Source organism: Salvelinus namaycush, chromosome 18 (assembly GCF_016432855.1).
Source record: "Salvelinus namaycush isolate Seneca chromosome 18, SaNama_1.0, whole genome shotgun sequence".
NCBI classification, from domain to species: domain Eukaryota; kingdom Metazoa; phylum Chordata; class Actinopteri; order Salmoniformes; family Salmonidae; genus Salvelinus; species Salvelinus namaycush.
This window is the reverse complement of record NC_052324.1, coordinates 42,065,287-42,077,468: the sequence shown is the minus strand read 5'-3', so window position 1 is coordinate 42,077,468 and position 12,182 is coordinate 42,065,287. Positions and strand designations below refer to the sequence as shown.

Sequence of the window (12,182 nt, the reverse complement as noted above, 5' to 3'; positions counted from 1 at the left end):
ATGGCATGTCCACTGGAGCAGCTTCTTCTTGTTTTTAACTGATAGGAGTGGAACCCGGTCCGACGAGTTGTGCGTTCCAAGATGCCGTTCTGCACACCACTGTTATACTGCGCCGTTGTTTGTTGCCCGCCTGTTAGCTCGCACGATTCTTGCCATTCTCCTTCGACCGCTCTTCAACAAGCTATTTTCGCCCACAGGACTGCCGCTGACTGTCGTGAGTGAAAAGCCCAGGAGGCCGTTTCTGAGATACTGGAACCGACGATCAGTCACTTAGGTCACCATTCTAACGTTCAATGGAACAGTAACTGAATGTCTCGATGCCTTTTTTATATAGCAAACCACAGCCACATGACTCACCGTCTGTAGGAGCAAAGCATTTATGTGAACGAGGTGGTGTACCTAATAAACTGGCCACAGTGTGTGTACACACACACTGTAATTCGCCTCACACTGCAATCATAACATGAAATGTTACCAAAATATCTTGAATTCTGTCAATACTAACCCTTTAAGAGCAACACAACAAATAAGTAGATTTCTAAAATATTGTTATTTTTACAAATTTGACAAAAGATCGAGTCTGGTAAGAAAATTAATAGGAATATTGGAACTGTTGAATGGTTCAGCTCAGCTGAAGAGAGATGGGCAATCAACTATAATAATTGTTTAACAGGCTAGACATAAAAGGTAGCAAAAAATGATTTCTTTCACCCCACACATTCTCACATCAGCAGCCACCAGTTCACCTTATATGTCAATATATGTCCCCCCCCAAAAGTTTATACCCCCCCACCTAGCTACCTATTCAACCACAGTTTATTAATGCTATGGCTACAGATAAATAATAACATCCCATTGTATTGTTTTGCATATAGTTTAAAGACTACCAGATTTGATATTAGGTCTTTGTTCAGATAAATATGATATTATGTACAGTAATACATTGGAGATATGTACACAGTGTATGCTGGTTGCTATAGTTGCCAAATTCTGGTAACTTTCCCAGAAATCCCGGTTGGACAATAATCGGATTTCTTGCTTATTCCCTCCTGATTTTTGGGGAGTATTACAACTAGGATTTTGGGAAATTTAGCAAATTACACATTTTTCTGCGTTTGTTTACAGTGATCCATACTGAGGTCAAGTGTCAATAGCTACAGAAATACAGTACCAGTCAAAGGTTTGGACACACCTACTCATTTAAGTTTTTTTCTTTATTTTTACTATTTTCTACATTGTAAAATAACAGTGAAGACATCAAAACTATGAAATAACAAATATGGAATCATGTAGTAACCAAAATATATTTTATTTTAGATTCTTCAAAGTAGCCACCCTTTGCTTTGATGACAGCTTTGCACACTCTTGGTATTCTCTCAACCAGATTCACCTGGAATGCTTTTCAAACAGTCTTGGAGTTCCCACATATGCTGAGCACTTGTTGGCGGCTGCTTTTCCTTCACTCTGCGGTCCGACTCATCCCAAACCATCTCAACTGGGTTGAGGTCGGGGGGTTGTGGAGGCCAGGTCATCTGATGCAGCACTCCATCACTCTCCTTCTTGGTCAAATAGCCCTTACATAGCCTTGAGGTGTGTTGGGTCATTGTCCTGTTGAAAAATAAATTATAGTCCCACTAAGCGCAAACCAGATTGGATGGCGTATCACTGCAGAATCCTGTGGCAGCCATGCTGGTTAAGTGTGCCTTGAATTCTAAATAAATCAGTGTCACCAGCAAAGCACCACACCTCCTCCTCCCTGCTTCATGTGGGAACCACACATGCGGAGATCATCCGTTCAGCTCTTCAAAGACACGGCGGTTGGACCCAAAAATCTCAAATTTGGACTCATCAGACCAAAAGGACAGATTTCCACCGGTCTAATGTCCATTGCTCTTGTTTCTTGGCCCAAGCAAGTCTCTTCTTCTTATTGGTGTGTTTTTTTGTTGTTGCAGCAAATCAACCATGAAGGCCTGATTCATGCAGTCTCCTCTGAACAGTTGACTGCACTTGTAGAAACATTCAAAGTTCTCGAAATGTTCCGGATTGACTGACCTTCATGTCTTAAAGTAATGATGGACTGTTGTTTCTCTTTGCTTATTTGAGCTGTTCTTTCTATAATATGGACTTGGTCTTTTACCAAATAGGGCGATCTTCTGTATACCACTCTACCATGTCACAACACAACTGATTGGCTCAAATGCATTAAGGAAAGAAATTCCACAAGTTAACTTTTAACAAGGCAAACCTGTTAATTGAAATGCATTCCAGATGACTACCTCATGAAGCTGGTTGAGAGAATGCCAATAGTGTGCAAAGGGTGGCTACTTTGAAGAATCTCAAATATAAATTATATTTAGATTTGATTACTACATGATTCCATATGTGTTATTTCATAGTGTTGATGTCTTCATTATTATTCTACAATGTAGAAAGAACATAGTAAAAATAAAGAAAAACCCTTGAATGAGTAGGTGTGTCTAAACTTTTGACTGGTACTGTATCTATAGCGTGAGGTCAAGTTACAATACCTAACAGTAGGTAAAACTTCAAACTAAAACTAGTTCAGAAGAAAAACAGCTTATTTCAGCTGTAATGAACGACAGGACTTAGGAACATGCTTAAATGTTTTAGATCGTATATGTTGTGAAGACCATCTCTGATATAGACAGATACATACTATTATTAAATAAACACCGTGCCCAAGTCAAGTGTGTTTAGTATCTTCAACATGTTGGGGCAGCGTCTAAAAACGTTCATTACTGCACACTGTAGAAAAACGTTATGCAACGGAAAAACAGACGTTTCTTATTGGACAAATTCAGGTCAGTACCCTCCCTGTTTCGGTCCGTTTTCTTCGGTTTGGTGTCTAGTGAATAAGACCCTGCTGTTGCTCCAAGCCAACACCAACCCAGGACAAGCTGGTATCCTGGTTCTGTAAGATGTGCCCCTGCAGTTCGGCTAAAATCACTGTAATAATCTCCATCCATCCACAGGGAGACCGCCAGTCACTGTCCCCTACAGTACGTTATGAAACAAACCATATGCGTTCTTAACTAGGAACAACTTTGTTTCTTCAGAGCAACGTAGCCTTAAGTCTTTAAAATGTTGCTAATGCTAGTTAGCATGGTAGCGTTACATTGGCTTACTGTAGTTTTTTGGTGTAGGTGCTCGTGCAGGTCCCAGTGGTACATGTGAAGTCCCGAAAGTATTGTTGTTATTTGTAAAAGGTAACTCCTTGTTGCTCACAATGAGGACTGGTTAAAAGAACAAGAAAAACAAAAAAAGTCGCTGAGCAGAAGAGTTTCTGGAAGAAGGTAGAAATCACCCAAAAAAGACGATTGCTATGGTGTGTGGTCATCCACACCCCCTCCCAAAATGGCTGCTGTGCCATTTCCCCCCTCGCATTACTTGACATAGATCCAGAAAAAATAGATGTGTAAATCTAGTAACACGCCAGCAGCCAAAGACATTTTCTCTCGGACACACGCTCTCTCTGTGTGTGTGTGTGTGTGTGTGTACTACATGGCAGCAGGGGGCAGTATTCCCCTGTCACTCAGACGGTCTCTCATGGTGTTAAAGATACTGAGCTGCTGCTCTGGCTGCAGGACCAACAGCTGCTGTAACACCTTGCTGGGGTTGGGACCTCTGGAACACAGACATCACATGTCATTAATACTTTTTGAAGTCAGTTTGATTCATAAAGAGAAATAATCACAATTTCTATTTAAATAATTTTTTGGCAAACATTGAATGCTGTAACACAGAATAAAATAAAAGTCCCATCATGGTATAGTGACTGACCCATTACTGCTTATCACTTAGTAACCATAATGTATTCACATGACTTTACTTTACTAAAATATTTCAGTTGTGTTGATTATATTAGTTTTATTTGATTCCAAGTCATCATCTCATCTCTATAGAGCTGCTGTCTACGCTGTCTGACAAAAACAACTATTTTAGTAGTTCTTCAAAGTAAATAAGGCATTATGACTGCTGAATACCAACTATCAAATCCCTTAGGTCATGTATTTTCAGGTAGAGATACCTCAAAGCAATTGCTCTCTATGTATCCCCTCTTGATTGTGCATTCTTCTGTTCCTTATATAGCAGGCGTGCAAAGGATTATGGTCATTGTAGTTAATAGTACAGAAAACGTGGTTAAACTATGTAGAACTTTGGCCTGTTGGAAACTACAACTCCCTACTACAGGGCATGACCTCTAGAAAATAAATGCAGCGCAATGTGCGCATTGAGCTCACAGAAAAAACCCAGACAAATGGAATTCAAATAATTGAACAAATGTCGATAAATTAGTTGTTTAAAAAACGAAAAATAACAGAGACACTGTCGCTTAGCAGTACTTAATAACATAACAGGGTCAGCCATAATAACTAACTACCAATAACCTCTTATCAAACCACAAGACAGGGTCAGCCATAATAACTACCATTATTGGTAGTTATTATGGCTGACCCTGTCCTGTGGTTTGATAAGAGGTTATTGGTAGTTAGTTATTATGGCTGACCCTGTCCTGTGGTTTGATAAGAGGTTAGTTATTATGGCTGACCCTGTCCTGTGGTTTGATAAGAGGTTATAACCTCTTATCAAACCACAGGACAGGGTCAGCCATAATAACTACCAATAACCTCTTATCAAACCACAGGACAGGGTCAGCCATAATAACTAACTACCAATAACCTCTTATCAAACCACAGGACAGGGTCAGCCATAATAACTAAATGAATTGCAGCCAGTTAAGAAGGGAAACCAGAGGGCCCCGCCGCAGGCTGAGGCGGCATCAACTAGAGGTTAGTATCAATCACACCGACCTTACTGCTGGTCTATTTCAGCTGACCGGGTCTGATCACTCATCCTGCTGCCGCTTGATGCTACTGTGAACTGGCATCTTGTTCTGCATTGATGCTACTGTGAACTGGCATCTTGTTCTGCATTGATGCTACTGTGAACTGGCATCTTGTTCTGCATTGATGCTACTGTGAACTGGCATCTTGTTCTGCATTGATGCTACTGTGAACTGGCATCTTGTTCTGCATTGATGCTACTGTGAACTGGCTTCTTGTTCAGCATTGATGCTACTATGAACTGGCTTCTTGTTCAGCATTGATGCTACTATGAACTGGCTTCTTGTTCTGCATTGATGCTACTATGAACTGGCATCTTGTTCTGCATTGATGCTACTATGAACTGGCATCTTGTTCTGCATTGATGCTACTATGAACTGGCTTCTTGTTCTGCATTGATGCTACTATGAACTGGCTTCTTGTTCAGCATTGATGCTACTATGAACTGGCTTCTTGTTCAGCATTGATGCTACTATGAACTGGCTTCTTGTTCAGCATTGATGCTACTATGAACTGGCTTCTTGTTCTGCATTGATGCTACTATGAACTGGCATCTTGTTCTGCATTGATGCTACTATGAACTGGCATCTTGTTCTGCATTGATGCTACTATGAACTGGCATCTTGTTCTGCATTGATGCTACTATGAACTGGCATCTTGTTCTGCATTGATGCTACTATGAACTGGCATCTTGTTCTGCATTGATGCTACTATGAACTGGCATCTTGTTCTGCATTGATGCTACTATGAACTGGCATCTTGTTCTGCATTGATGCTACTATGAACTGGCATCTTGTTCTGCATTGATGCTACTATGAACTGGCATCTTGTTCTGCATTGATGCTACTATGAACTGGCATCTTGTTCTGCATTGATGCTACTATGAACTGGCATCTTGTTCTGCATTGATGCTACTATGAACTGGCTTCTTGTTCAGCAGTTTCTATGCTGCTGTGTAACTAGATGTTTCTCTCTATGCTGCTGTGTAACTAGATGTTTCTCTCTATGCTGCTGTGTAACTAGATGTTTCTATGCTGCTGTGTTACTAGATGTTTCTCTCTATGCTGCTGTGTTACTAGATGTTTCTCTCTATGCTGCTGTGTAACTAGATGTTTCTCTCTATGCTGCTGTGTAACTAGATGTTTCTCTCTATGCTGCTGTGTAACTACAGTTGAAGTCGGAAGTTTACATACACTTAGGTTGGAGTCATTAAAACTCGTTTTTCAACCACTCCACAAATGTATTGTTACAAACTATAGTTTTGGCAAGTCAGTTAGGACATCTACTTTGTGCATAACAAGTCATTTTTTCCAACAATTGTTTACAGACAGATTATTTCACTTATAATTCACTGTATCACAATTCCAGTGGGTCAGAAGTTTACATACACTAAGTTGACTGTGCCTTTAAACAGCTTGGAAAATTCCAGAAAATTATGTCATGGTTTTAGAAGCTTCTGATAGGCTAATTGACATCATTTGAGTCAATTGGAGGTGTACCTCTGGATGTATTTCCAGGCCTACCTTCAAACTCAGTACCTCTTTGCTTGACATCATGGGAAAATCTAAAGAAATCAGCCAAGACCCCAGAAAAAAAATTGTAGACCTCCACAAGTCTGGTTCATCCTTGGGAGCAATTTCCAAATGCCTGAAGGTACCACATTCATCTGTACAAACAATAGTATGCAAGTATAAACATCTTGGGACCACGCAGCCATCATACCGCTCAGGAAGGAGACGCGTTCTGTCTCCTAGAGATGAACGTACTTTGGTGAGAAAAGTGCAAATAAATCCCTGAACAACAGCAAAGGACCTTGTGTAGATGCTGGAGGAAACAGGTACAAAAGTATCTATATCCACAGTAAAACGAGTCCTATATCGACATAACCTGAAAGGCCGCTCAGCAAGGAAGAAGCCACTGCTCCAAAACCTCCATAAAAAAGCCAGACTAGGGTTTGCAACTGCACATGGGAGACAAAGATCGTACTTTTTGGAGAACTGTCCACTGGTCTGATGAAACAAAAACAGAACTGTTTGGCCATAATGACCATTGTTATGTTTGGAGGAAAAAGGGGGAGGCTTGCAAGCTGAAGAACACCATCCCAACCGTGAAGCACGGGGGTGGCAGCATCATGTTGTGGGGGTGCTTTGCTGCAGGAGGGACTGGTGCACTTCACAAAATAGATGGCATCATGAGGGAGGAAAATTATGTGGATATATTGAAGGAACATCTCAAGACATCAGTCAGGAAGTTAAAGCTTGGTCGCAAATGGGTCTTCCAAATGGACAATGACTCCAAGTATACTTCAAAAGTTGTGGCAAAATGTCTTAAGGACAACAAAGTCAAGGTATTGGACTGGCCATCACAAAGCCCTGACCTCAATCCTATAGAAAATGTGTGCGCATCACTGAAAAAGCGTGTGCGAGCGAGGAGGCCTACAAACCTGACTCAGCTACACCAGCTCTGTCAGGAGGAATGGGCCAAAATTCACCCAACTTATTGTAGGAAGCTTGTGGAAGGCTACCCGAAACGTTTGACACAAGTTAAACAATTTAAAGGCAATGCTACTAAATAGTAATTGAGTGTATGTAAACTTCTGACCTACTGGGAATGTGATGAAAGAAATAAAAGTTGAAATAAATCACTACTATTATTCTGACATTTCACATTCTTAAAATAAAGTGGTGATCCTAACTGACAAGAAGACATGGAATTTGTACTAGGATTAAATGTCAGGAATTGTGAAAAACTGAGTTTAAATGTATTTGGCTAAAGTGTATGTAAACTTCTGACTTCACCTGTATGTAAACAGTGCTCTGGCATAAGGTTCTGCTGTTTTGGGGGATTGGTATGGCTCACTGTCTGTAGGCTATTTTATATTGATGCCTTGCTTCAGCAGTGATCTACCCTGAAGGAGCAGAGCCTATATCACCACGACTTGCATTATAAGCTGCGAGGGAATCCTCCTGGCTAGGTGAATGTGACGACCCATACCTGATGAAGCTGGCTAGGTGAATGTGACGACCCATACCTGATGAAGCTGGCTATGTTAAAGTGACGACCCTTACCTGATGAAGCTGGCTAGGTGAATGTGACGACCCTTACCTGATGAAGCTGGCTAGGTGAATGTGACGACCCATACCTGATGAAGCTGGCTATGTTAAAGTGACGACCCTTACCTGATGAAGCTGGCTAGGTGAATGTGACGACCCTTACCTGATGAAGCTGGCTAGGTGAATGTGACGACCCATACCTGATGAAGCTGGCTAGGTGAAAGTGACGACCCTTACCTGATGAAGCTGGCTAGGTGAATGTGACGACCCTTACCTGATGAAGCTGGCTAGGTGAATGTGACGACCCTTACCTGATGAAGCTGGCTAAGTTAAAGTGACGACCCTTACCTGATGAAGCTGGCTAGGTTAAAGTGACGACCCTTACCTGATGAAGCTGGCTAGGTGAATGTGACGACCCTTACCTGATGAAGCTGGCTAAGTTAAAGTGACGACCCTTACCTGATGAAGCTGGCTAGGTAAAGTGGCGACCCTTACCTGATGAAGCTGGCTAGGTTAAAGTGACGACCCTTACCTGATGAAGCTGGCTATGTTAAAGTGACGACCCTTACCTGATGAAGCTGGCTAGGTTAAAGTGACGACCCTTACCCGATGAAGCTGGCTAGGTTAAAGTGACGACCCTTACCCGATGAAGCTGGCTAGGTTAAAGTGACGACCCTTACCTGATGAAGCTGGCTAAGTTAGTGACGACCCTTACCTGATGAAGCTGGCTAGGTTAAAGTGACGACCCTTACCTGATGAAGCTGGCTAGGTTAAAGTGACGACCCTTACCTGATGAAGCTGGCTAGGTTAAAGTGACGACCCTTACCTGATAAAGCTGGCTATGTAAACGTGAGTGAAGGTAGCCATCAGATACTGACAGTCGAAGCGATCCATGATGCCCCCGTGACCAGGGATGGTGTCTGCAAAGTCCTGGCAGGAGAGAGAGAAGTTATTACAGAGATGGTCCTGAGAGCGAGCGAGAGAGCGAGATAAGTTATTACAGAGAAATCACAGATTGTGTCTTTTAAGGTATCCATGGGAATCACCCTACGCAAATATTGATCTAAATAAACAAACAGTGAAGCGTGGCCGGCCTGTGTGTTCTCACTTTGATCTGGAACGCTCGTTTGAAGCCGCTGGCGAAGAATCCTCCAAAGGGACCAATCAGAGAGGCGAAGGTGGAGAGCACCACACTGTGGATCTGATACGGGTACAGGTTCACCGTTTTCTGTAGAGACGTACACGTTGTTTAGGGTTTTCGATTGGACTCACTAAAACAAGTACCACTATGTATTGGGCATCAGCTAATTAGTAAATGGTCTGAACAACATAGTAAATACACCTCAGTATTGACCCTGTCTGGAACACACGACAACAGACTCTCTCTCTCTGATCCAGACCAGTAACAGACTCTCTGTCTCTCATCCTCACCAGACCAGTAACAGACTCTCTCTCTCTCTCGGTCTCTGATCCTCACCAGACCAGTAACAGACTCTCTCTCTCTCTCTCATCCTCACCAGACCAGTAACAGACTCTCTGTCTCTCATCCTCACCAGACCAGTAACAGACTCTCTGTCTCTCATCCTCACCAGACCAGTAACAGACTCTCTCTCTCTGTCTCTCATCCTCACCAGACCAGTAACAGACTCTCTCTCTCTCTCTCTCTGTCTCTCATCCTCACCAGACCAGTAACAGACTCTCTCTCTCTCTCTCGGTCTCTCATCCTCACCAGACCAGTAACAGACTCTCTCTCTCTGTCTCTCATCCTCACCAGACCAGTAACAGACTCTCTGTCTCTCATCCTCACCAGACCAATAACAGACTCTCTGTCTCTCATCCTCACCAGACCAGTAACAGACTCTCTGTCTCTCATCCTCACCAGACCAGTAACAGACTCTCTGTCTCTCATCCTCACCAGACCAGTAACAGACTCTCTCTCTCTGTCTCTCATCCTCACCAGACCAGTAACAGACTCTCTCTGTCTCTCATCCTCACCAGACCAGTAACAGACTCTCTCTCTCGGTCTCCCATCCTCACCAGACTCTCTCTCTGTCTCTCATCCTCACCAGACCAGTAACAGACTCTCTCTCGGTCTCTCATCCTCACCAGACCAGTAACAGACTCTCTCTCTCGGTGTCTCTCATCCTCACCAGACCAGTAACAGACTCTCTCTCTCTGTGTCTCTCATCCTCACCAGACCAGTAACAGACTCTCTGTCTCTCATCCTCACCAGACCAGTAACAGACTCTCTCTCTCGGTCTCTCATCCTCACCAGACCAGTAACAGACTCTCTCTCATCCTCACCAGACCAGTAACAGACTCTCTCGGTCTCCCATCCTCACCAGACTCTCTCTCTGTCTCTCATCCTCACCAGACCAGTAACAGACTCTCTCTCGGTCTCTCATCCTCACCAGACCAGTAACAGACTCTCTCTCTCTCGGTCTCTCATCCTCACCAGACCAGTAACAGACTCTGTCTCTCATCCTCACCAGACCAGTAACAGACTCTCTCTCTCTGTCTCTCATCCTCACCAGACCAGTAACAGACTCTCTCTCTGTCTCTCATCCTCACCAGACCAGTAACAGACTCTCTCTCTCGGTCTCTCATCCTCACCAGACCAGTAACAGACTCTCTCTCTCGGTCTCTCATCCTCACCAGACCAGTAACAGACTCTCTCTCTCTGTCTCCCATCCTCACCAGACCAGTAACAGACTCTCTCTCTCATCCTCACCAGACCAGTAACAGACCAGTCTGCCTGTTAATGTCTAAGCCATCTAGGAGCACATGAAAGCCATATTTTGAATTCTTCAAACTGGGGATTTCTGGGAACGTTTCAGGAATTTCCTTACCCATTTGAGGATGTTCTGGACAACGAAGGGAAATGTGTACTGTTGCATCACAAAGATGTCCGAGGGTTCACAGTCCGCGGTGAAACGGTCGTTGTACTCCACAGGACATACAAAGTACTGGAACTGAGCTAGCAGGTAGGCCAGCTAGGAGAAACACAGCAGAGGGAGCATCAATGAGGATGTCACTTTATTTCCGTGCTCTAAATGTAAAAAGGTACTGCCACCACTATCGTTGTAACTTTACAGCGCTGTAGTACTCACGATGAAGCCACAGACCAGGGTCCCAAAGAAGCCTCCTATAAACCCCTCCCACGTCTTCTTAGGAGACAGCTGTAAGAAAATAAAAAAATATATACATTGAATTTGGAACGTGTTAGGGCCCAATTATTCTCTCTCTTTCTATGTCTTTTTAAATTCATGAAATATATATATTTTTATTGCAATTCCACTTCCTGAACTGGGAGTATAGAAACTGAATTGAGAGTTGAGTGGAGACAGTAACCGTGTTTCACACGGGGAACGACATAGCGTTTCACACGGGGAACGACATAGCGTTTCACACAGGGGAACGACATAGCGTTTCACACAGGGGAACGACATAGCGTTTCACACAGGGGAACGACATAGCGTTTCACACAGGGGAACGACATAGCGTTTCACACGGGGAACGACATAGCGTTTCACACAGGGGAACGACATAGCGTTTCACACAGGGGATGACATAGCGTTTCACACAGGGGAACGACATAGCGTTTCACACAGGGGAACGACATAGCGTTTCACACAGGGGAACGACATAGCGTTTCACACAGGGGAACGACATAGCGTTTCACACAGGGGAACGACATAGCGTTTCACACGGGGAACGACATAGCGTTTCACACGGGGAACGACATAGCGTTTCACACGGGGAACGACATAGCGTTTCACACAGGGGAACGACATAGCGTTTCACACAGGGGAACGACATAGCGTTTCACACAGGGGAACGACATAGCGTTTCACACGGGGAACGACATAGCGTTTCACACGGGGAACGACATAGCGTTTCACACAGGGGAACGACATAGCGTTTCACACAGGGGAACGACATAGCGTTTCACACAGGGGAACGACATAGCGTTTCACACAGGGGAACGACATAGCGTTTCACACAGGGGAACGACATAGCGTTTCACACAGGGGAACGACATAGCGTTTCACACAGGGGAACGACATAGCGTTTCACACAGGGGAACGACATAGCGTTTCACACAGGGGAACGACATAGCGTTTCACACAGGGGAACGACATAGCGTTTCACACAGGGGAACGACATAGCGTTTCACACAGGGGAACGACATAGCGTTTCACACAGGGGAACGACATAGCGTTTCACACAGGGGAACGACATAGCGTTTCACACAGGGGAACGA

The 12,182-nt window shown here is 43.7% G+C and overlaps 1 protein-coding gene across 1 annotated transcript in view; it reads right to left on the bottom strand.

The window, feature by feature from the left end:
- Nucleotides 1–2,481: 2,481 nt before the first annotated feature.
- The window catches only part of cds1 (CDP-diacylglycerol synthase (phosphatidate cytidylyltransferase) 1), a 51,893-nt gene continuing 42,192 nt past the window's right edge, over nucleotides 2,482–12,182 (bottom strand). Inside the window, exons 10-14 of the mRNA XM_039013835.1 lie at nucleotides 11,029–11,097; nucleotides 10,768–10,911; nucleotides 9,027–9,146; nucleotides 8,745–8,848; nucleotides 2,482–3,645 (exon numbers count right to left, since the gene is read on the bottom strand). Of these exons, the coding sequence (XP_038869763.1) occupies nucleotides 3,519–3,645; nucleotides 8,745–8,848; nucleotides 9,027–9,146; nucleotides 10,768–10,911; nucleotides 11,029–11,097 (564 nt within the window). The 3' untranslated portion in view covers nucleotides 2,482–3,518. The remainder of the gene's footprint in view (nucleotides 3,646–8,744; nucleotides 8,849–9,026; nucleotides 9,147–10,767; nucleotides 10,912–11,028; nucleotides 11,098–12,182) is intronic.